Consider the following 23,519-nt stretch of genomic DNA (forward strand, 5'->3'; position numbering starts at 1 on the left):
TAACTCCTGATGACAGTGAAATGCTGGAAATGCTTTTCAAGTAGAATTAACGAACTGTGTCTGTGTAGGAAAATAGGAATATCTAACCTACAAAATTGGTTACTATACTTTTTAAATTGGTAGATATAAAAAATTAAAACGATTCACCAATGCTCAGTGCAGTGTTAAGTTCCAAATGTTCTCTTGAATTCAGTCCATCAGTTTTAATGAAATGTAAAAAATCATTCCCATTAGGTGGAATTGACTGTTTTTTATGTTTTGTTTTTGTTTTAGAATGTTGTGAACACTGGGGGAAAATGCCATTTATAAGCATATGTGTTGCGAAAACATTGATTGTAGTTTATCTCGTTATCAGTTAAGGGACAATCACTAATTCATGCCTATAAATGCTGTATTAAGGGTAGCTGGTATTGTAAAAATTAAAATTGATAATCTCCTCCAACCTTTATAGCTGTTTTTAGGGAAGAAGAAAGCTAAGATTTCCACCTCCTCGATGCAGTTTAAAGGGTCCTGATACAGTGTTGTGAGGCATGAGAATACATCTGTACTGAAATACTCAAACACAACAACATCTTGCTTACAATCTGTTAATCAGTTGGTCATTTGAATAAAGTTAAGGGAGAGACATTTATTGATAATGAATTGATTGGATCTGATGAGATGAAATTGTCCTTTGATTCTACTTCACATGTGTTTTGTTACAGACTTCGTGGCTAGGGGTCATCTATGGGTAGCCCTTGAATAGGTGGGATTGCTTGGCTGTGATAGTGGTGGGTGAGATTAACAAAAGCAGATTTCAGCAAGGGAAGTTAGATTTTTTTTCTGTAGTCAGTGGAGACAAAGAAGGGTCTTCTGGAGTCAAAGACACTGAAAGATACCTTCTGTGGTTTAAAAAAACAGATCATGGTCTCTCCACTGTTTTATAAGGGAAGTTAAGGGAAACTAGCCACCTCATCTTAGAATCTTAGAATTTGTGGATTTCACTCTCTTTTAAACAGCTTTGTTCTTGTATTTGCTCCAAAAGAAAGCAAGAGTGCATGTCTTTCTGGTTCTTCATAGTTTCTTTGCACTGTGAGGGTAGCAGGCACTTCTTCCTCCAGTTTCTTTAATGGTAAACTCTGCAACAGAGTTATTTCCTTTGGGAAATTATTTTTGTATTATGTATTCCCCTAGGAAATTTCCATTTAGTAAAGAGCATCATGTTTGGTTCATATTCTCATTGCACAGCAGGTTCTCTTTAGTAGTCCTTCCCACAGGAATGGTGCTCAGCAATTTTCTCCAGTCCCATCATTTAACAACGTGCCAGCTGTGTGCTTCCTTGCAGGATTGATGGAGCTCAGGAAGTTTGTTCTACACCTGATGTGAGGTTTTAGCTATTTTAAAATATTTTTACCATTGATTTTTGACAAGTGGCTCTGCTTCACTCTAGAGGGAATTGCTTGCATGGAACCTGTCAATGCAGTCTGATTTCAGCTGTGTGTACCTGCAGTGTGAGTCTCAAATGCCATCTTTCTTTATGGAATCCTAATCAGACTCCAAGGCATTTGTTGGTAACAAGGGAAGCAAGCACTGGAGGTGGTCCTAGAAAAAAATATGAACTGTTCGTGAATACGAGTGAAAGTAGACAAATGTTTTTCCTCAAGCTTCTATAATTTTATCCATGTTGAATTTTGCCCTCATCCAAAACAAATCCTTCTTTTCCCCCCCCTCCCCCCCCGCTCCTACCCTGACTTATGCTAAAGGAAGAGAGGGTTGCTGCTCTTTCAGGGGATGTAACTGTATAACTTAGGTCATGTTTCTGAGCTCCACCAACTGAAAACATCAAAGTGAATCTGTTCTGATATTTGGCCAACTTGTTTAGTCATCCTTCTAGACAAAACGTTTATCTGGATTTTTGGTCTGCATTGTGGCTAGAATGTATGGCTCTCCAGATGTGTTTTCCTAACTTTGATGCAATAGAATAAAGGAAACATAAATACCCTTTTGAATACCTCTTGTTATGGCCAGTAATAGTTGAAACTAAGTTAGAACTATTAGATTTGACTGAACTGGGACACGAACTTAATCTGTATTACATCAGAGGAACAAGAAAAGTGTTTAAATTAAGCTGGTTTTTTTTAAGGAAAATATTTACTTATCAGAAAGCCTATCTCAGCCAAAATCAGTAAGAGCATTTGTTACTAATTTACTGGGGTGTGTTTGCATGTGGTTATATATTAGTGTTGAAAAGTGAGCTCTTTCCTGTTCTTCATAATTGAGGGTACTATTTGTTAGTCCAAATATTATGTGGTAGAATTATCCTTAAACTTCTGCTCAGAAAATGAGAAAATCTTTCTAGATTTAAACCAGAGACAGTTATAGGGTTAATTATCACATTTCAGACACTGGATTGTACCTTACACTTGCTATCTCTACCCTGTGCTCCCCTGCCTCTAGAAGCCCCACTGGGAATCTTAGTCTTAGTCAGCAGGACTGAAGAAAGACTATACATCTTGTCCCATCTTCTCCATAAACTCAGCTGCTTGTTAGAATAAAGGAGAAGTTGAGGAATCAGATATTTGCATGGAAGGTTGTTATCTATTTGTATTTGATGGGAGGCTATTTGTCACTTTTTCCTTCATGGACAAAATGGCTTTCTTCTAGGAAGTAATGTTGAATTGAACTGTGAATCTTTTTGAATGTGCCTCCAAAGACTTTTTAAAGGTGAGAGATTCTTCCCCTTAACTCCAGGTGGCCTGAACTGTCTTGCTTTTCTTCTGCTTGCTGGGGTAATATATAGTGAGGCTAGGTCAAGAATCAGTGTATCTCAAAACTGTCAAGTTTGCCACAATGCTCTTCTTTCAGTCGAGAATTTGTGCTAAACATACTGGGAGATGTCTCATTATACTGTTTACTAGCTCTTTCATCTTTTAATTCATTTTAAGGAAAAAAAAAGAATGAGGGATATGAATGGAGCTAGTAGTTGTTCTACTGAAAGTGGGTAAAAAGTCATATTTCCAAAGACATGGGTGAAGAACTTTTGCCTATACTACCAGTTGTGAATTGGTTTTTGTGACATTTCTCCAAGGCTAAGCGACTGTAAGTGCATCATTAAGTAGTATATTTTGAAATGAAACTCGGAAAGCCATATAACTTTAGCTATATTTAGAAGTGCAGCAGGTGAACAACATAGAATATTATGATTAATAGTAAAGGCTCAGTAAGTATGAATGTGCGTATATAATGGCACACTTTCTTTTTTGGAAACTAACCCATAGCCCATCGGGAAGCATGCTTACTTCATTAGAATAATCCTCTGATAAAATGACTTTTCCACTCTAAAATAGTTACTACTTTTGTGGCTCATCTTATTTTGAACATAAAATGAACCAGTTTGGGGGATGACTGTTTTCTTACTTAGGTTCTATTTTTTTTTGTATTTCTGCCTAAGTTCTAAATCTTATGTTAAACTGTCAGAATGCACTGCCTGAGTTTATTGTGTGGCTAAGGCAGGTGTGCATGTAAAGAAAACTGCACCTGGTTCTGTACCTGTGGGCTTTGTGCTTGTGAATTAGCAGGGTATTTCAGGTGGGAATTTTCTTAATTCATCAGTTTGAGAGAAGAGAGTTTGAAGGTGCAGTTCCAGGTGTGCAGAAGAATGAGTATCATTGGCCATTATCTGCAGCACAACTAATTTAGTGACTTGAAACATATGTTAATTTCATTAACACCTGAAGAGTTGCTGTTGAACACACTCTAATGTTACTTCAGGTGGTTTCTTTTTTTTGTTTTCTTTCTGTAGATGGAGGGTTTCAGGCAGGGATATGATAAACTCTCTGCTGCTTCATTATTAGGTTAAGACTGTCTGCTGTGTGACTTGGAAGTAAGATATATTTGTTCTTTCAATACTTGTCTTGCCCCCAGAAAATTAAACTCCGTCGCTGAAAATAATCATACTTGTATGGCAGTACCTGTTGATTTAGAAATTTAATATCATATGAAGTAGGATGCAGTTGTAAAGGTTATTTGCTGGGTGTTGTTGTGAAGCAAGCATTAATGTGGTCTGTGCTGTACTTCATCTGTGGAGAAACACAAGAGTCTGCTTTGTCTGCAATTTATTGTTGTGGCACCTCACATGAACAATGAATTTTTGCTTTCCTAAATGATGCTTTTGCAACCATCTTTTTTTTTTTTTTTTGCTAGTAAATCTAATAAGACTGGAGCTTCAATCTCTTTGCTTAATTCTCTTCAAGGTTTATAAACTGTGTTTTTTGACTGCATTTTACAAAACCTCCATTTCATCATGATGTTCCTATGTTTTGAAATGGTTATGTCTCTTTCAGTAAAAAGAAAGAATAGAAGGTATTACAGAAAACTTGTAATTCAAAGACAAGTCATTCAAGCAAGCAATTCATGTTTTGTGACCTTTGCACTTTGACTTGAGAAGCTTGTTTTATTTCCAAATGTACTGGCATGTGTTCTCAAGATTTTAATAATAAGAGAGAAATTATCACTAGTTCTTAAAATGAAAGAATTAAAATAAATGATGCGGTGTGATTCTCTGTGGCAACAACCCACAATCACTTTGGTTTTGTGGAGGTAAGACACAGCTTTGATACATGTGAAGCTTCAAAAGAGGGTTCTGAATTTAAACAGTACATACATTTGGCTTTTGTAGAGTGTTTGAGTTGACTGTTGTCATAATGTGCAACCTTTGTTACGTTGTAGACGGTGTTGCTTTGTGACAAAATCCAATTTAGAAAGGTGCAGTAGAACTCTTAGCGATAATTGTGTTATGGAAGTAAAAGAAGAAAACAAACCCACACAGCTTCCCTGACAGCCCTGAATATTTTCTTAATCTAAGTCTTCTTCTTTCCAGAGGCACAGATTTCTATAGTAATTAGTCTTGATAATTTCGCATTCATCGAGTGAGGCAGTAGATTTTCAGGGGGTAGCTGTGTGCATCCAGATAAAGCATGGGGTGTCTTGCTGCAATGTCTTTTGTCTCTGCTGTCTTCTCTGATCAAGGCCATGTTGAGCTTCACTTGAAAGTTGAGTATTTGGTGTCTGGTGAATTGAAGGTTTGTTGTCATCATGGTGGTCCTGTGCCACAATTTAAAAAACCGCAGTCATGGTTAGCACAAGCTGAGACATTCTCATAAGGGTCGGATAATTGTGGCCCGAGGTACTTAATCCCAACGTGTGCTCTCACATCCCCACTGCCATGCTGTGGGAATGCCACGGCGTTTAGAAGTGCTCCCTTGTGAGAGGGACATTGTTATTCTTCCTGGTGACGGACTGTTTGATAAAGATCGCTCTCTGACATGGATATCTCTGCCTGCATTCCATAAAGCTTTAGTCACCTGTCAAAAGCTCTGAGCACAATGGCTGTTGAGTGAGATGGTCTGCACAGGGAATCACGCTGCTAATCACTATTTCTTTATCTTGGAAACTACTTTGAGACTTGCCTGTTTCAAAAACCAAAAAGTTTACTCCTAGAGTAAGAGATGTTAAGAATTTTATATATTAAGGTAAACAAAGGGGCTTGTAAAAAAATACGTATTTGACTTCAAATGCTTACAAATCCTATGTGAATTAAGATATGTGATGGAGACTTCTTAAAACCATAAAAAATATCTGTTAGGTCTTGTTTTAGGTTTGGCAATTTGTATTTCCTTCTCTAAAATGGGGTAAAGGGTAATACTAGTGGTAAATGTCCTGTGGCAATAGCAATGAAGAAGCCATAATTAGCATTTCTCAGGTCTCAATTTTTTCCTGCTTTATAATAATTAACATCCTGCTTTATGAAGATCTAATTTTGCTTAAAAATAGTTGTAAGGGTTTGACCGATTAACTTCCTTGCAATAAATTATTCTGTAAGAACAGCTGCCAGAAGAGACCTATGAGCTTCATTGTCCTTGTGTTCATTTCAGAATAATTAAATTTCCGATGTCATCTCTCATGTTTAAACTAATATTTCATAGAAGAGTTGCTCATAAGTGCTATGGATCACATGTAAAGAAACTTTTTTCCTTAAATGCCAAAGTTCTGTTTTCTTCAAACTTCATTTCTGCTAAAAATAATGTTACTTCAAAATTACTAGAAGCTGAACCCAATGTATTAGAATGAGATGACAGTAAGACTAGTTGGCTAATTTTTTACCAGTGGTGAATAGGTTGGTTTTTTTTTTCTTCTGTTTAAACAAAAAAAGAAAACCAAATTGTCTGTCACTTTTCCTGTTCTCCATTTTAGGATATGTTATAAAATGTGGCAGGGTTTTCAGTCCCAATGGTGTTAGAAAGAAAATATACAAGAAAATATTTTCTTTCTGTCCAAGAAAATATACAGCCACCTCAAAAGAAAGCTCCCTGGAACTCCATGCTCTTTTCTTGCCGTTTTCAAAGTTTTTCAAGATTTTCTTCAACTTCCTATCCAGCTAGGAAGAAAGCATTTTGTACTTTTGGAATTAAATCTGTACTTTTTTTTTTTTTTGGTATCATTAGAATTAGCCTGGGAGAGTCATTATTGTCGTCATTATTGCCTAAAGAAATTTGTCTGCATGTACAAGAGTGGGATATGTTGCAAGTCTTTTTCAAGAGGCATTGCTAGTTTTGAAGCTATTGCTGGATGTTAAACAATGATCTAAAAATATCTTACATAAGCACTAATGATGGGGAGCTCTGATTGGTTTTGAAACTTGCATCACCATTAGTTTACAGTTTTCAAATGCTTGACATCTTACAAGGCCTACTTAGCAATGAAATAAGCATGGAGAGACATCTTTCTGCTTAAACACTTAACGCTGAAAACATGAGAAATGCTCTATGCTTGGAAATTGTTGAAGTCAAGTCCTTGTAGTAGTGTTGAGGTATGAAGTTCTCAAGATTATTAAAAAAAAATTAGGATTTCAGCTCTACCTTTGCAACTGTGAATATGAAATTTAGTAAAAATCTTAAACATGATCTTTGTTTAGAGTAGTTCCTTATTTATTTTACAATATGCTTTCATAATAACTTGAATGGCCTCTACTTTTCTGTACTTATGTGTATTGGAACAGAGTAGGAATCTATTCAGAAAAAAATTAGCAAGAATATAAATTAAAAGCAAGTTTTGATCTGTTATAAAAATATATGTTTAATATTGTACTTCCAAACATTTTCAGTACCTCTAATATCTTGCCTGCATCAGACACTTCCCTTTCTTTCATAACTTTTAGAAAGAAAGTTTGAAAAACTTATTTTTAGTTTTCTTTGTTTGAAAGCTTTGTGATATTAAATAAGGAGAAAGAAAAATGTTAAGTAAGCAGTGATAGGTCTTGTGCAATATAGATGGTCTAAAATCTTTGTATGTAAGCTACATTTGAGACTGCTAGTTTCAATGTATTTTCCTATCTATCCTGTGAAAAAGTGAGACAGGGAGAGGTTTCTTTTTGTATAAAATTTTATATCAATTTAGAAAGATGATAAAATAGATATTAAACAGATTTAACAGCTACTGTGAGAATTGAAAACAAAATTGGGAAATTATGGCGAAATAATGACTGAGCCTGGAGACACTAGATCTCAGATTGCAAAGGCTACAGATCCTTTGTTTTCTCAACTATTACAAAATATAAATGGAGATTTCAGGTGAAAATAAAATAATTAAAAATATGCATGTCTTGTTGTTATAACTTATCCTTAAATTCTGAAAGTGGTTGAATGAAGAGCTCCAGAGCACTTCTAAAATTTGTAGCTGATGTCCTGGGAGATTTTTAGAGTGGCTTTACTCCATGAGAAAAGATTTCTTTTTATTCCCTCCCCCTATCAAGTGTTTACTGTGTAACCATATGTTGTTACACAGTAATAATATCTTTAACAGTATCTTTAGTGTTGAGGCTTTTTTTAAAATTTCTACGTCTGCGTGTGCCTATATTATAGTGCGGCAATTCATATTGTATTGTCCTGGATATTCCAGATCTCAGAAACTACATTGGGTCACTTCATCTGTTAACAGAATAATTAGCACTTAGAAATGTTTTTTCCCCTTCCTTGGTTTTTCTGCAAGTGTAAAGTAGAACCTTTAAATATGCAATTATCTAAAGATTTAATTGCTGTATATTTCAGTGACCTGGAATGCTTAAAGACTGCACTTCTCCTTTAGAAACTTAGGTGTACCACTGGTATAATATTTGTCTTATATTACTGTGCACAAGAACCATAGAATATTGTGCAAAAGAAAAACTTTTTAATAGCTGTTGTTAGGGTTTTTTATGAAACTGCTGTCAAAATAGGTTATGGGCTTGGTACATCAGGCATTGTTTGGGAGTACAAGGATATTTGTTTTACACCTATAGCCAGAAGAGCATCTCCTTTGTTTATGGGAATGAAAATGGGAAGAAAACCTATCCCAAAATGAAGCCTCTATAAGGTAAAAGGCCATGTCAGTTACATCTCTTTATGCTATTTGTGTTTCTGAAGTATGTAATGGAGTGTCAGTTGAAATATGGAACAGAGTGAGAGACCACCTGGGAATTTATGAGTGACTGTCTACAAAGTAGCCTTTGCCATTGCTGTGTAACTGGGGTTCAGATAGTTGTTACACAAGGGTAACTGTATTTGCCTGCATCTGCAGCAAAATTAGTACCATCTGAGCATTATCCATAATAGGGTACAGGTGGCTTGCCAGGAATTCTGAATTGTACTATCCCAATTAGCGATGACATTATAGGAAGGATACCAGTGAATGAGCACACCTTATCAGCGTGTTAAATTCAATTTCATTCCTTGTTCTTCCAAAATTTTCAATTGTATATTGGACAGGAAATGTGGTTAGATATTTGAGGGCCCCTGTTAGGCTGAGGAACATTTTACTGTTGTTGCTTTTCTCCTCAGAAGGATGAAGCTGTACAGTGCATACAATTACTGGTTATGGGGTCAGAAACAGCTGAGGTAGGTTGCTATGTAGTGTTGTGCTTATCAGGTGGCTTTGTCACCCATGATTCTTGGAAAGTGACCGTGAAATGGAACTTCACCTTGTGTGGAACATGAGGTTTGAAAAGCATCAGGGCTTTGGTCAGAGCAAATTGAATGCCAACACAAATGCAAATTGAATGCCAACACAAATGCATCAGGTGACGTGTTGGTGGAATTGTTACTCCGCTCTGACCGAGGTATCTCATGTTGGTTTTCACTGCTTGGGACTAACTTCTTGGTTCTCCTTCTCGCAGTTAGCTGGGCTTTTTTGTTTGTTTATTTTGTTACTTGGCTCTGATTTACGTAGAGTTTGGACTCATGGGTGTCCTGTGGGTTCTCTGCTTTATTTGGAAAGATTACAGTTTAAAATCTAATACAAAAGCTATCAACACATTTTGTTTGAAATGTTTCATATTTATAGTTCCCTAAAATTCTGTTTTCTTTATCTTTCCAGTCACATGGGAGCTTGGAGGGAACACACACACATCTCTAATGCCAACATTGCAGATTAAAAATAGTTTTCCTCTACCAAATGCTAACAGCTGGTTGGCTCTCTTTCCCTGCTGAAGATACATCATATAGTATTTTCGTTTTCCTGCTGTTGCCAAAATGTTAATGGATCGGGCTCTGCAAGTTTTACTTTGTAAATTCCGTTGTAATGCTAATTACATTTTAACTGCATTTCTGTGAGGCTTTTCACAACTCCAGTCAAGCACCTATTATCCCGTCCTGCAGATAAATAAACAGAAAGTGGTTGAGGGAAGTGCTTTGTGTTGATTTAAATGACAATAAGATAATCAATGCTTCTGTAAGCCAAGTGTTATTCGGGCAGCATGGAGATGTAGTGGCACTCATGAGAACAGGTCTCCTAGGTTGTGCTTCCCCAGGATAAACCCCTAACCTTTGTTCCTTTCCTTTACATGAAATACTTCAGTACAAATGCTGTGGAAAATCTTGTCATATTGACATTATGGCATTGCCTATTGAAATGACTGTCATTTTCTTTTTTCATCAGCAATGGAAAATGTCTAAACATTCTATTTCAAGAAAGAAGACATTCATAGCAATATTTTTCAAAGTATCATTTTTTTTAATGCTGTGAGTGGACAATATTATGTACAATGACAAGTTATTTCTGAACTGAGTAGAATATCATATAATAGCTTTTCGGTTTTTCCCAGTCTTGAAGTACTCAGCAAAACTGTCTTACCGTGTTAGAAGAAGTGAATCTGTTACTTCTATTTTATTTGAAAATTCTTTCATAGTGTCTGGCACTTAAAGTGATATTGCCTTCATATCCGTGAGCCATAATATTTACATTTTGGCATAAAAGCTGAAGAAACTAGTGCAAAACATGGAGAGACATGAGAGTAAATAAAATAACAGATGGTGGTGTTATTCCAATGGAAATAATTATGTGCTGCCTTTTTAATTGCATAAAATCAATGTGTTGTTTTTGATTTAATACAGTAGATTTGCTGGTCATATGGAGATTAGTGTGTGATATAAACCTGAAAATTAGTTTGTTGTCATGTATTATGTGATATGATGGGGATTAATTTCAGGAACACCTTAAAAATATGCTCTAAACAAAATGCTTTCTACACTGATTGTACTAGATAGATTAATCCTGTTGCCATATGGACTCGAAATTGCCTTGGGTATGCAAAAGAAAAGTCTTGATATATGATAACTCATTTAATACTCTGTGGTTTGTGTTTATGGAAAACAGAATTCCTCAGATATTCTAAAGGAAAACAAGAGTGTGCCAAAGGTAATTTCAGTGTTGAGTGTTCATGGATAGTAAAATTATATTTAACAGATGTTTGTAATTTTTGCAGGTAATAGCTCTAGCAGATGCAGCAGAAGAAAATCAAGCCAACATATTCCAGGCATTTGCAAAGTTGAAAAGTGCCACCCATCTGGTGATTACACTGATTAGTTTGTGGCAGAAGCTCAGCTCTGATCAAGTTGCTATTTTGGAAGCTACGTTTTTGCCATTAGCAGAAGATACGCAAGAGCTGGTAAGAAGCCATAAGAGCTGCTTGAAAAATGCTCATTCACAGAGCTTTAAGCCCTTAAATTTCCATATTTCTCTCTGTACTTTGCTGAAGACTGTCCTTTGAAGTTATTTCAGTAGCCTTATTAAGTAATTGTTTGATTCAATCTACATTAATTTCACACAAAAGTGGAAAAGCATGAGTAGATTATAAAATATTTCAATAGAAGATATGGGTGGTACCAGTTAAATTCTGCTTAACCTTTCCTTACCAAGCCAAGTAGGAGTGCCTCACATAAATATAGCTGATTTTTACTTTCTGTCCAGTAGTTAGGACAAACAGAATAACACCCCCAGTTTTTTGAAGACTCTAAAATAAATGCTCTGTAACATACATATCCACATTTCAATAGAAATAAAATACAGGCAGGTACCCCGAGTAAAAACAGTATATATATTTAATCTATTAAGCATTTGCTGTACTTTGTCCTCAGTGCAATGGTTTGTATAATGGATGAAGGTTACTTAAACAAAATGCTGTGAATAGATAATGTCCTTGTATTCCAAACCATGCTCTATATGGTTCTGCATTGTGTAGATGTCTTGCTAATTCTGCTCTGGTTTAATGAACATGACCAGGTGAGCTTGTGTATAAAATTTGAAGAATGGTCTGTTAAGAAAAATAATGCTTTTTTATATCCACACCTAAGGATATACAGCTAAACACTGCCTTAGCTGAATTAAAGACTGTTCTGAGCTTAATTAAGAGTTGATCTCCAGATAATTTCAAGAATTATCTTCAGTACACACTAATTTTAATTGTCATGCTCTGCACAGGGTTTTTGCAATGTACAGTGAACCCAGATTTTGGTGCACACTCAGAATACTTAGAATGGTTTGTGGTCTTTTAGAAAGTTTGTGCTGAGTTCCAAGTGAATCTAGGATCTTCTGCCATCTCCACCTGGGGGGCAAAAAGTGTTTTGGCATTTTACATGATTTTGACTCATGGCAGGCAAAGCAAAACAGTTTTGTTGAGATTTGTTTTGGATTTAGTCCTCATTTAAACTTGGAAAATCAAGCTTCACAACTGGGGAATGTGCATTCCCATGAATTGAATTCAAAAATGTTCCTGTGAATCTAATAAAAGCCCAAACAAGAATTCTTTTTCATGACCACTTTTATTTTGCCATCAGGAATTTGGTTGCTTTGACACAAGTTTTGATAAAATATGGTAAAATTTGTTGTGTATCCTGCAATGCAGGATGTTGCTTCAGCATATTTATTGGTGTAGTTTTAACATGGTGCTTAACAATATTCTATGTTAAAGCTGTAAGGCTCCACATAAATGGTGTAAGGATGTACATCCTGCAGAGCAGTCTGGATGAAAAATGTAAACCAACAATAACTGGAGGTGGAAATAGAAACAAAACCGTACAAAATACTCAATTACCTACCATATTGAAGTTGTTACGGTACCACAGAAATCTGAATGTAATTTAAGAAGCTTAGGCAGGGAATGGGGAAATCTTCTGACATACCAATGATATTTACAGACAGAAGCTCCTAGCTGGTGTTCAGGTTTCCTTGTAAGCAGTCGAGTGGAACACTGGTGACAGAAAATACTCAGAAGAATTTTTATTTACTCTTCAAACAAGTCTGCACAATGGTTAGTTGTATTATTGTTTGGAGGGAATGTGTTAGAAGACAGTTTGGATGCAGTGTACATCTCTAGAACGTTTTCTGCCTTGTGAGCACTAAACTATGAATGTGTTTCCTTAATAAAAGGGAAATGTTTGGAATACACCGATAACATAAAAAGAAATGCCTTTTTTACCATAATATCAATGCAATCTCATTTAGAACAAATTGTATCTTATTTTCTAGAGCTGCAATTACTTCAGTTAGATATTTAGCAAATATGAAAGTGGTGTACTGTGTTCCCATTGTGTCACCATTTTTTCTCAGCCTGCTAAATGGTTTCTGTTGCTCCAAACTTTTGTCTAAGAACATACAAAATTTGTGTTTTCTTGCCTATGAAGATACAGTGGAAGAAATACTGCAAGTTTGCATATTTTCTGGGAATATCAGATATTTGGCATCATATTCTTCTAAGTAGCACCTAAATAGCATTGCTTTGATAAAACTGACAAAAAGGGTTGCTCTTGTTCAGTGTTGGTAATACAAGGACCTTCCCCTTTTTCAGTTATCTTTTCATGAATGCTGCACAGTTGTGGAAGTATAACACCAGAAATTGAAGGAGATCTCTCAGGTCTCATTGTGATAAATGAGCTAATTCTTTTGCTAATGAAGCCACTAAGAATTTGATGCCAAAACTGAAGAAAATGTTTGCCTGGAAGTTAGGTCTGGTTTTGTCCAATGTACTTCATTACTGTGGGACTAAAATAGAATCCATATTCAAAATATAGAAGTATATATTATTACTATTTCAGAGCCTAGTGTTACAGCTGTATGCAAACTATCTTTCAAATGTATACTGGTTTTGAGTTCTATGTTTTTCTAACTGCTGAAATATATGGTGGAAAAATACTTTAGGGTGCTTTTGTAGACAAAAGAATCTGTGATTTGTAAATAATGTACCAGAGATTTTGTTAAACAGTTCATTTTTTTCAGGAGAGTTGGTCACTGTTCTCCAAGACCAACATATTTGTTATTAGCTTATAACGGGGGCTGACAGCAATCTGAAGTACTATAAAGTCTAAAATAATAAAAAAATTCTAAGGGGTATTTTTCAGTGGGTATCCTTTACCAAACTGAGTTTTCTGAATAGAAAAAGATACTTGAAAAATGCTGAGTTTGTGAGAAAGCATATGTTTACAATAGGAAATCCATTTGGGAAAGGAGGGAATTTGTCCAGGCTAATTTAAAGGGTTCAAAGGGTTCATGCTACATGGGGTAGTTTTGATATAATGGTCGCATGGCGTCTGGATTGACTGATGGCTTGTATGGCTGATCATTAAGCTATTAATGCTTTCTTTGTTTAAGACATTACAAAGGGAAAATATATCTGTCGATACGAACATTCTGACTTTAAGACAGATGGAGGGCCCTTGGCGGTACAGCCATCAACAGCAACTTTACTGAAGAGTAAATATTTTCATAGTTCTCCTGATGTTACCAAATAATGACATACAGGTGCTTCATTGCTCAGAATCATCCCTTGCTTGTCATAGTCACATTTGTGTTACTACAGTTCATAGTAACAGCCATAAACTGGTGTTGAGGAAGTACATTTCCCTCTCTATTTATGTTTGGAGTCATACCAACCAAGTAAATGTCTGTATTAGATCTCAAGTTTTTATTGAAGTTGTAATTTGGAAGAAAAATATGCCTGAGGGTGAAATGCATATTTTAAGTGACTCTATGATTTACAGTAATTAACTTATGTTAGGGACTATAAATTTGCCACTTCACTGTGTTGATTAGATGTAGTTGAAGAATATACTTTAAGGCAATGGTGAAAAAGAAATGATGTCAGAAAAAACTCATGAAGTGCCTGTAAAAGTCATAGGAGTTACTATCAAAAGTGTCTTTGCTTTCTGTAAGAAGATGATCTGAATGTAAATCATGAGAAAAAGAAAAGATAATTTGGGAAAGACTAGATAGCCTGCTAGGTTTTATGCATGATAGCAAATGGGTTTCACTGTAGAGTTCTTGAGTAATGTGGAAAATACTGTTTTGTGGAAAGAATCCTTTACTGAGATTAAATTCTCAAAATTAGTGGTAAGGTTATTTCTGTAATTCCAGAAGGATTAATTGTGTCATGACTGACAGTAGAAAAATTTTTGTCAGAGTTTTCCACTGATGTCCAGTACTTTTGAAGCTTTGAGCTAATAATTGCATCTTTGGCAAGAGTAATTTTTATGAACCCTAATTTTTAGAATTTATTGGAAATTGTCTATTTAATTCTTGTAATTAATCTAACATAGCTTTTAATCTCAATACAAACATCTGGAATTAGTTTTTTGTTTCTTATATTTTCTAAATTCCGCTTGTTGTTGTAACCACTTTTTAAATGCAACGCTCCATCTGTGTAACAGACTGAAATATTTAAAATTAGGCTGAAATATTTTATATTTTCTTGTTTGCCAGAGGCTAGTACAAATTATATTTTAGTAAAATTTTCTTAAACATAACAAAAAATCCCACCCCAAACTCAATAAAAAAAAATCCCATAAAACCCCCACAAGGCAGTGGACAATGATGATGGATAACTTGGAAGCAGTTTTTCTGTATGGTTGTTTTCTTTATTTTTGTGAACAGACAAGTTTACAACAGATACATTATATTTATTCCCCTCCTTCCTTTTAGAAACAAGGTGGAAAATACATCTGCAGATAAGTTGTTTTAAAGTGAAAAACACATGAAATTTGTTGCTTTTTTTCCCAGCTTTGAAAATTACATTAAATGACATTGACTAACTTTTTTTAATGATCAAAACTAAGAAATAAGTCTTCCTCCTATTTGAATCAATGCCATGCAGCAGAACATTCAGAAAGACTCCTTTGGTACAGTGAAGCATTTCACACTAAAAGAAGTGGGGGAAAAAGCGAGTAAGTTTTAAACTCTTCCTCACCAAAATAAAAGGAAGGCACTTTCACCTTTTCCCAGCAATTCCCATAATTTTTCAGTAAAAAAGGTCAGTCTCACCTGAAGTTTAATTTGGTTCAAGGTAGTATAAGATTGGCAAGTGAGGGGAAGAAGGTGAAGAAATGAGATTCCCACTCTTCCCTGAGCAGGAAAAGTCCTGTATTAGGGAGAAAGGTTAAAAAAAGTGTAGTGGTGTCTCATTCCTGTTAATGTCCTTTGCTCACACTTGTGCATGTGACCCAGCTAGACAACAAGTGAAGTAAGAGCATGGTTCAAGTACCTCGAACATTCTTTGATAGTGTGTTTTGATATGGAAATGATCAGTGCTCTCCCTGCTAGCCTGCTTTCAAGATGACCAGAGTACACCAGAGATAACTAGAATCATAGAAGCACTAAGGTTGGAAAAGACTTCCAAGATCGTGGAGTCCAACCTTTGACCAACTTAGTGCCACATCCAGTTGTTTCCTGAACACCTCCAGCCCCTCCCTGGGCAGCCCATTATGATGTCCGACCTAAACCTTCCCAGGCACAGCTTGAGACTATGTTGTCTTTGTCCTATTGCTGATGTCCTGAGACAAGACCCCCCACCTGGCTACAACCTCTTTTCGGGGAGTTGAAGAGATTGATAAGGTGTCCCCTGGGCCTCATTTTCTCCAGGCTAAACAACCCCAGCTCTCTCGGTCACTCTTAATATGAGTAGGTGGACAGAAGGACACATGGTTGTGAAGCCACTAAGTTACTGCAACTGTTTGTACTTTTATTTGTGACTCTTAAAAGCAGAGTTTCAAACTGACTGATTATTTGACAATATTGGAATGTCTAAAAACAAAAGATCAAATGTTAAGTAACTTGGACAAAAGAGGGAATTTGAAGACCAAAGGAGCGGTCTCACCACTACTATAAGCACTATCACAATTCCTTTAAGTGTCTGGTAATAATTTTCTTTCTGCATTAAATTTTATTTGCTGAGAAGACAGTGGGTTATGGCAAAAATAGTAAGTTGAAGACAAATTATACCACTATCTAGTAGTCTTCATTTGTAGATTAATTCATTTGATTGCTCACACTGAATTCTCTGGGTAGAAAAGTGCCAATATTCTATTGGTCTGAGAAAGAAAGGCTTAATATGGTCTGTTTGAAACTTTTATGGATTAATGAAAATCTATAATATATCTTTATCTGATGTTTTCCACTTCAAAAGACTACCAGAAGAAACTATGCTCAATTGTATTGTCAATTTGTTTTATCATTTGCTGTTTTTGTGGTGTTTTGATAAGAAGGGGGTGTAAGATTTGTATTTTTTGAACAGGCTTGCTTCATGTGGTTGGCAATAGTAATGGTTTTCAAAAAATTAAGCTTTTTCTATTTCTTCCAGATAGCATAAAATTAATTTAAACAAAATTATGCAGAAATAGGTTTGATGTGCATTATGAATTGTAAAAGTTCAAAGGACAGAAAGAATTGTTGTATTCTTGTCTTCTTTAATTGTATTCCCTGAAACCTGTACCAAGCTCAGAACGAGAATTCAACCTTGGTAAAAGCCTTATGCTAATGAAGAATCTGACATATCTATTGGTTAGATGTATTTTAATTAAAAAGTTTTGAGAATTATTTTTAACTTGAGCATTCATCTTATTTTTTCTGCTGGTATTGGAAATCCTGAAGTTAATCTTCAGTGGGCTGTCTCTATTGTAAGCAGAGGCCTACTTAGGGATCTTATTTCTTGGTGTATATTAGTCAAGGCAGAATTGTGTTCTGCTTTGATTAATTTGCTTCCAGCATATATTGCCTCCTTTTAAAGTAGTTTGGATATCCTGCAAAGTACTGCAGTTGTCCCAAAAGACATACTCTTTGTCTGATAAATTAAATAAGCTTCTGTTATCAGACATCTTCCTCGATGTAATATTGTGCTGGGGACCTCTAAACTTTCTCTTTGTTAGGGTGATCTGTCTGGTTCAGGTACAAAGAACTATTTTAGTGTAGTAGTAATTACTGAGTATGTGCTGCATGCCAGGAGTTCAGATTAGTTGTCATCTAAACTGCTTAATGACAAGAGTGATGCATTGCAGTGATTACAGCAATGTTGTTCAGCAGAAGGTCTTAACACTCAATATACGTAATCAGTGGCTCGCTCTTTTGCTTTTGTTTTCTTTTTTCTTTTAAAGAAGTTTATTGTCAGTGGAGAATTTACTTGACATTGTGTCCTAATTGAAAGATCCTCAGACTTTTGCTGTGCAGCCTTCCAGTAAAAGGGTTTACAAGAAGGATAGAGAGGGATTTTTCACAAGGGGGTCAAGGGGGAATGGCCTTAAATTGAAGGAGGGTAGGTTTAAATTAGATAACAGGAAAAAATTCTTTGCTATAAGGGTGGGGATGCACTGGAACAGGTTGTGTGCTCACCGTCCATGGAAGTTTTCAAGGCCATCTTGGATAGGCCTTTGAGCAACATGGTCTAGTGGAAGGTGTCCCTGCCTATGGAACTGGGGAATCAAGAAAATCCCTTCCAAGCCGAACCATTCTATGATTCTGTGTATTGATCAGTATTGTACTAGTGTATTAGAAATGTATATGTGATTTATGATTGATTTTTAAATTCTGCTGGAATTGCTTATGTACTAAAACAACGTATCTGTTTCAGCATCATTAGATTATGACCTTTCTATTACATAATAGGACAGGGTTTATAGAATTAAAAGTTGCATATTTATTGTTGATTGTACATGATGGCTGTTCTTGGTTCTAAGTTGCAATCATGTAGCATATTTTGGGCATTACTAGATAACCTGTAGCTATTGTTCACATATTGTGCTTTTGTATAATGTATCTTCTAGAAGTTACAAGGACTTCATGTCGCATAGCTAGATAGAGGTAGATAGAGATATACAGGAGATCCCATATGAATTTTTCATCTTACAAGATCCCAGGAAAAAACCTCACATTTTTTACCATGATTTTCAGAGTAGTCATTTTTTCAGATAGATTTTTTTCTTTTAGTTAATGGCAAGATGCTTTGTCTTAATCTTGAGATTAAGAATAATATACCAGTGTCATCTCATATTTGCACAGGTAGTGAGAGACTTACTTTACATTAAAATAGGCCAGATTAAAGGAACATAAAGATTGCATAATTTGTTCTTCATAATCTCCTGGCTTTTTCAATGAAGTGAAAGTTGGATAAAGCCAAAATATGGTTTAGATACCTCACAAGTAAAACAGGTTATAAATTAAATCTGTACAAACAATGGAGGAGTTAATGAACTTTGCTCAAGCTACTGTCTTAAGAAAAAAACCAAAAAAAAAAATCCTAGCATAAACTTGAAAGTTGAGTATCCAAACTTGAAAGTTGTCACTATCATCTTTGTCCTCACCTGTGCATTTTGGGAGAATAGAAATTCCACAATTCGAAGCTGCAGAACTGAACTTAAAGACAGTACTGTGTAGATCTAAAGTAATGCAAGAATTTAAATGGGAAACAAACTTTATGTCAAGTTGGTTTTTTTTTTTCACCAGATCTAAAGTATTTGAGTGGGTGTGTTTCCATATTTTATGGCTTTTGGAACCACAAACTCATTTGTCAGTACTTCATAGCATATTGTATTGGTAACCTAATAAAAGATATCATAGTAAAAGATGAAAAATTCCTCCCCAAGCATATCAGTGATACAGATGAAATATGGGCTGAGATGCAATGAGAAGTTTCAATAGTCTTGTTTTAGCATATTTTTATCTACTTTTTCCCTCCAGACTGAGTATAACAAGGTCTGATTCCTCTTCCCCATATCAAAAATTATCTTCCTGGACCCATTTTAGAGTTCATGTATGGTAGACCTACTGCTGGATGTGTAGCATTCTTCAGTAAGATGCACAGCTCCTGGTGTGTTTTCTTGCCTGAAGACAGCTTTAACAACATCTGCAAGACCCAAACAGCACCTCAGTTTTCCTAACTAACTGGTGAAAAGTTATTGCAAAAAATAAAGATGAAGTGTTAGATTATTTCAGTGCTAAAAATCAAAACAACAGACCTCTGAAGATGGTAACAAAAGAAGTCAAGTCACTCCATTCATGTAGTGCATACAAGAGTTTCTTTCATCAGTTCCCAGAAGGGATCAATGGTCATAAGAAGTCAAGCTAAAAAGAAAATTAATAGGAAAAAAAAATCTCACAAAAATTCAGGAATAGCTTCTACAGAAGCACGTGAAGAATTTGAACTTCCGCTATTCCTGACAGGATGCATTTGTATTACAACAAATAAGCATTACTAGACTAATGACTAGAATTAGAATATATATTAATATAGTTAGAATTTATCTGTTGAAAAAATGTGCCCTTTTCTCTGCCTCTTACCAACTCTTAAAAGACCACTGTTGTCTGGAAAAACCCAAAGAAACAGGTGTTAGGACACACTCTGTATTGCTCCACTTTTGAGATATGAAACAATTTGAAAGAAGAGTTGAGCAGCATAGACCCATTACTTGTCAAGAAGAAGCCTACTGATGTAATCTAACCTAGTTTTGAAAGTATTTCTGTGCAAATGAAGAATATCTAATGTGAAAGGATGCAGCCCATATGGAAATTTTCTGCAGTATACAGAGGTTAAACTTTAATGGAGGAGCTAATGAAACCATCATCTATATTCATCCTGGTATATAATTTCTTGGTGAAGCATGCACTTTCCTAAGAGTAGATTAGTAATCTCAAAAGCATGGAAGAATTAGGCAGCTGTAGAACTATTACAACAATGGTCCCCACCCAGAGTTTTGCTTTCTTACTGGTGATACACTCTCTAATCATGTTACCAGTTGTTTCTTTAATACAGAAAGCCCTACAACTGCAGGTAATCACAACGTGTTTCTGTGAGCAGAACTTTGCTCAGAATTGGACTTGAAAAATAAATTAAAATCTCAAAAGATGGAGGACATCATCCTGACGTATGCAGATTTCAGAACCTTTGTTTGGAAATGCTCACTTTGCTAGATTTCTAAAACACCCACTGCTTTAATATTGCTCTTCTACATTTTGATTTTTCCAGAAGATTAGTTTAGGAGCACCATTCCTGTAAGAAAAGTATTGCTTATTCTATAAGATAGTTGAAAAACCGCTATTTTGATTGCTAAACCATATGCATTTTTAACTTTATTTCCATATCTGAAGGCATGATGGAAGGAGAGTTTGGCAAATCTTGATCTTAAGTTAAATGATCATAGAATAGAATCCCCCAAAACCTGTATTTATATTTAATGCAGAAGTGTTTGGTGGTTTGTGAATTGAACTTCAGGGGACAAAAATACCAGAGAAGCTTTTAAATGGCAAGTATACTTTACAGGAAAGGACCTGTCATAGAGATTTTTCTCAGGTGAAGTTGCCATAGGCTATCAATATATGTTTACCAAGTAGCACTCAAAATGAGAAGTTCTTGTAGAGAGTTGTTTATGCTGCTGGAGTTCCTGTTAAATATTTCTACATTGAACAGATAAAGTTACTGTTTCTGTTATGACTGGCAATTACAACACAGCTGTTGCAGGAATTACAAGGGTGTGACAGACTTTTAAATGAACCCACTTTATTCACAAAGGACTTTTGCTAAAGCTGATTTTTGTAGTCTATTAACCTCAAAATGTGAGAGATTAATATTTGAATTAGATGTTCTGAAGTAACTTGAAAATAGTTGCTAGCATACATACTCAATGTTAAATAACTCTGCATAGATCTGTTTTGCTATACTCGGACCAGTTCGATAAATATTGTGAAAAGATCTCATACACTTTTCTGTACAAGTGTTGATTCCTTTCTGTAGTCTTTTATGTGTTGTTCTTCACAGACTATTTAAGTTTTTACCTTAAATATCTGTGGTTTCAGGATCCCTACAGAGCTCGATTGCTCATATTGTGGTCAGAGTTATCAAGATGTTGCCTTGTACTTCTCTGGGTTTTGCATTTTATTTTGTCCCATTTGGCTTTTATTTCTTGTATTTTAAGTAAATTATAATTTGTTTGCTAAGTCCAAATCCTTAATAAGATATAAATGTCTACAATGCCTATAATGTAGTCCTTCGCAACGGGTTGACTTCAGAGTACCATCTGGCAAGTAAGGATGTTTTACATGATTTAAAATGAAATGGATTCATCTACTGTTTTGAACTATTCTTCCAGAACTATGTATCATACTAATTTTCTTCATTTTTGTAGTTCTGTCTCTTACTTTGTCTGGGATGTTCAAGTATATCCTCACTTTGATATTGTTTTCATCAGTCTGCCAATTCCCATTAGAACTGAATTTCTTTAAATAGCAATAGAAATAAAAATCGTATCAGTTAGTATTATGAAGGTTATGCATCATAAGTGATTTAAAGAAAGATATGATTAGAGAGAGCAGGTTTAATATAAGAATTTCAGTTGTGCTTTTTCTGTTGTGTGCTCAATACAAATATCCTTCTTAGGTACTTAATGGATTTGGAATGTATTTAAGCTTGAGTCATTTGTCTGGATTTTCATCAGACTTGAATTCCACTAGTCTGTAGGATTTTGCCAGTTCCCTGTTTTTTAGTTATCCCAGTGGTAGATTTTTGTTATTTATATATGTGGAGGTGCTTTTGCTTTGTTTTGGTTTTGTTTTTTATACAAAAGTGAGTTGTAGAAGATTCCAGATAATCTGTGACTGGTGTTTCTACTGTGTTATGTTAAAGAAAACTGGTTTTATATTGTTACAAGGATAATTGTTCAACCAAGAATATTTTTTTCTTAGAAAACCTTTCCTTTAAAAATATACTGTCCCTTGATACTGTTCAAATGTAATACATTAAGACTTCATTAATATCTTGATCCATTTTTTTCTGAGTGCTAAATGGATATTGGGTTGCCTTTTTTTTTCTTTTATTCCAATTATTTTCAGAAGGTCTCCTAAAGGCTTTATCAATTCTATTTTAGCAGTAATTTTTCAGGGACACTCACAAGGAAAGTTGTTTTTTTTTTTTTTTTTGAGTTTTTTATTTTTGATGGCACAGGAAAATTTTGCATGCCTACTTCATGGATTCTGTGGCTGTTACCACCTCTTTGAGATAAATAGATCAGTTAGAAATATAGAATATGCTTGAAGAATATGCATTAGGAACACTGGTAGCACAGCAAATTTGTGGCCAAATTTGCTGATGGTCTGTGCCTGTGTTGGAGACTACCAGTTCATTAGCCATGGATTAGTGGATTACTGGTGTGTATGTGTAACAATATGATTTTTTTTTTAATTGCTGTAAAAGCAAAGTGCTGAGAGACATATGGCTGGTGTTTCTTGTGAACATGCAATGTTTTCAGATATAGAAACCTCTTTTTTGGTGGTTGAGATAAGCATAAATGCCAAGACTGTCATTCATGCTGTGAACTTTCAAGTATTCTAGCATTTCTGAAAGCTGATGAAATCAGTATTGTGTCTAAAACTCAGAAATAAGATATAGCCAGGCTAATTCCTGAGTTAACAGCTGTAAGAATTCCCATAATTTGGCTGGCACCAATTTTGCATAGTTTATGCAGTATATTTCACATTGCATTTGAATTCTTTCAGAGCTGCCTTGATTGTCACTCCAGGATAAATTATGTCATAGGCAGCTTGGAAAATGGCTGTTGCCTTAGGAATATTATTAATACAGGCTTTCAAAGTAAAAGATACACACTAAAATACCTGTCTAGCTTATGAATGTGACTTAGGAATCTTGTTCAAGTTTGACTAATATACTATTAGAATGATTTATTTGCAGTTAAGACAAATAGTATTCATTTGTAGATCTCTGAATTATAGTAACTGTATAAATGTGTTAAGAAGGTACACTCTATGAGTAAACCAATCATATCTGACAACAGACCCTGTCTCAGACTTCTCCCTACAAATATGTGCTGTATGCATCTTAACAATATGGAAATTCTTCTCTCAGATCCTGCCCCTATCTGTGTCTAGTTGGCTTTGACCAGCTAAACTCTTGGGGAGTGAAGTCT

At 35.2% G+C, this 23,519-nt stretch overlaps 1 protein-coding gene across 4 annotated transcripts in view; it reads left to right on the forward strand.

The window, feature by feature from the left end:
• BBS9 (Bardet-Biedl syndrome 9) overlaps window positions 1–23,519 on the forward strand; it is a 291,677-nt gene that overhangs the window by 123,929 nt on the left and 144,229 nt on the right. For all 4 annotated transcript variants that reach the window (XM_085051384.1, XM_085051383.1, XM_085051386.1 and 1 more), the window contains one exon: window positions 10,775–10,957. In XM_085051384.1, the coding sequence (XP_084907510.1) occupies window positions 10,775–10,957 (183 nt within the window). The remainder of the gene's footprint in view (window positions 1–10,774; window positions 10,958–23,519) is intronic.

Source organism: Lichenostomus cassidix, chromosome 2 (assembly GCF_008360975.1).
Source record: "Lichenostomus cassidix isolate B80296 chromosome 2, HeHo_3.0, whole genome shotgun sequence".
Lineage (NCBI taxonomy): Eukaryota > Metazoa > Chordata > Aves > Passeriformes > Meliphagidae > Lichenostomus > Lichenostomus cassidix.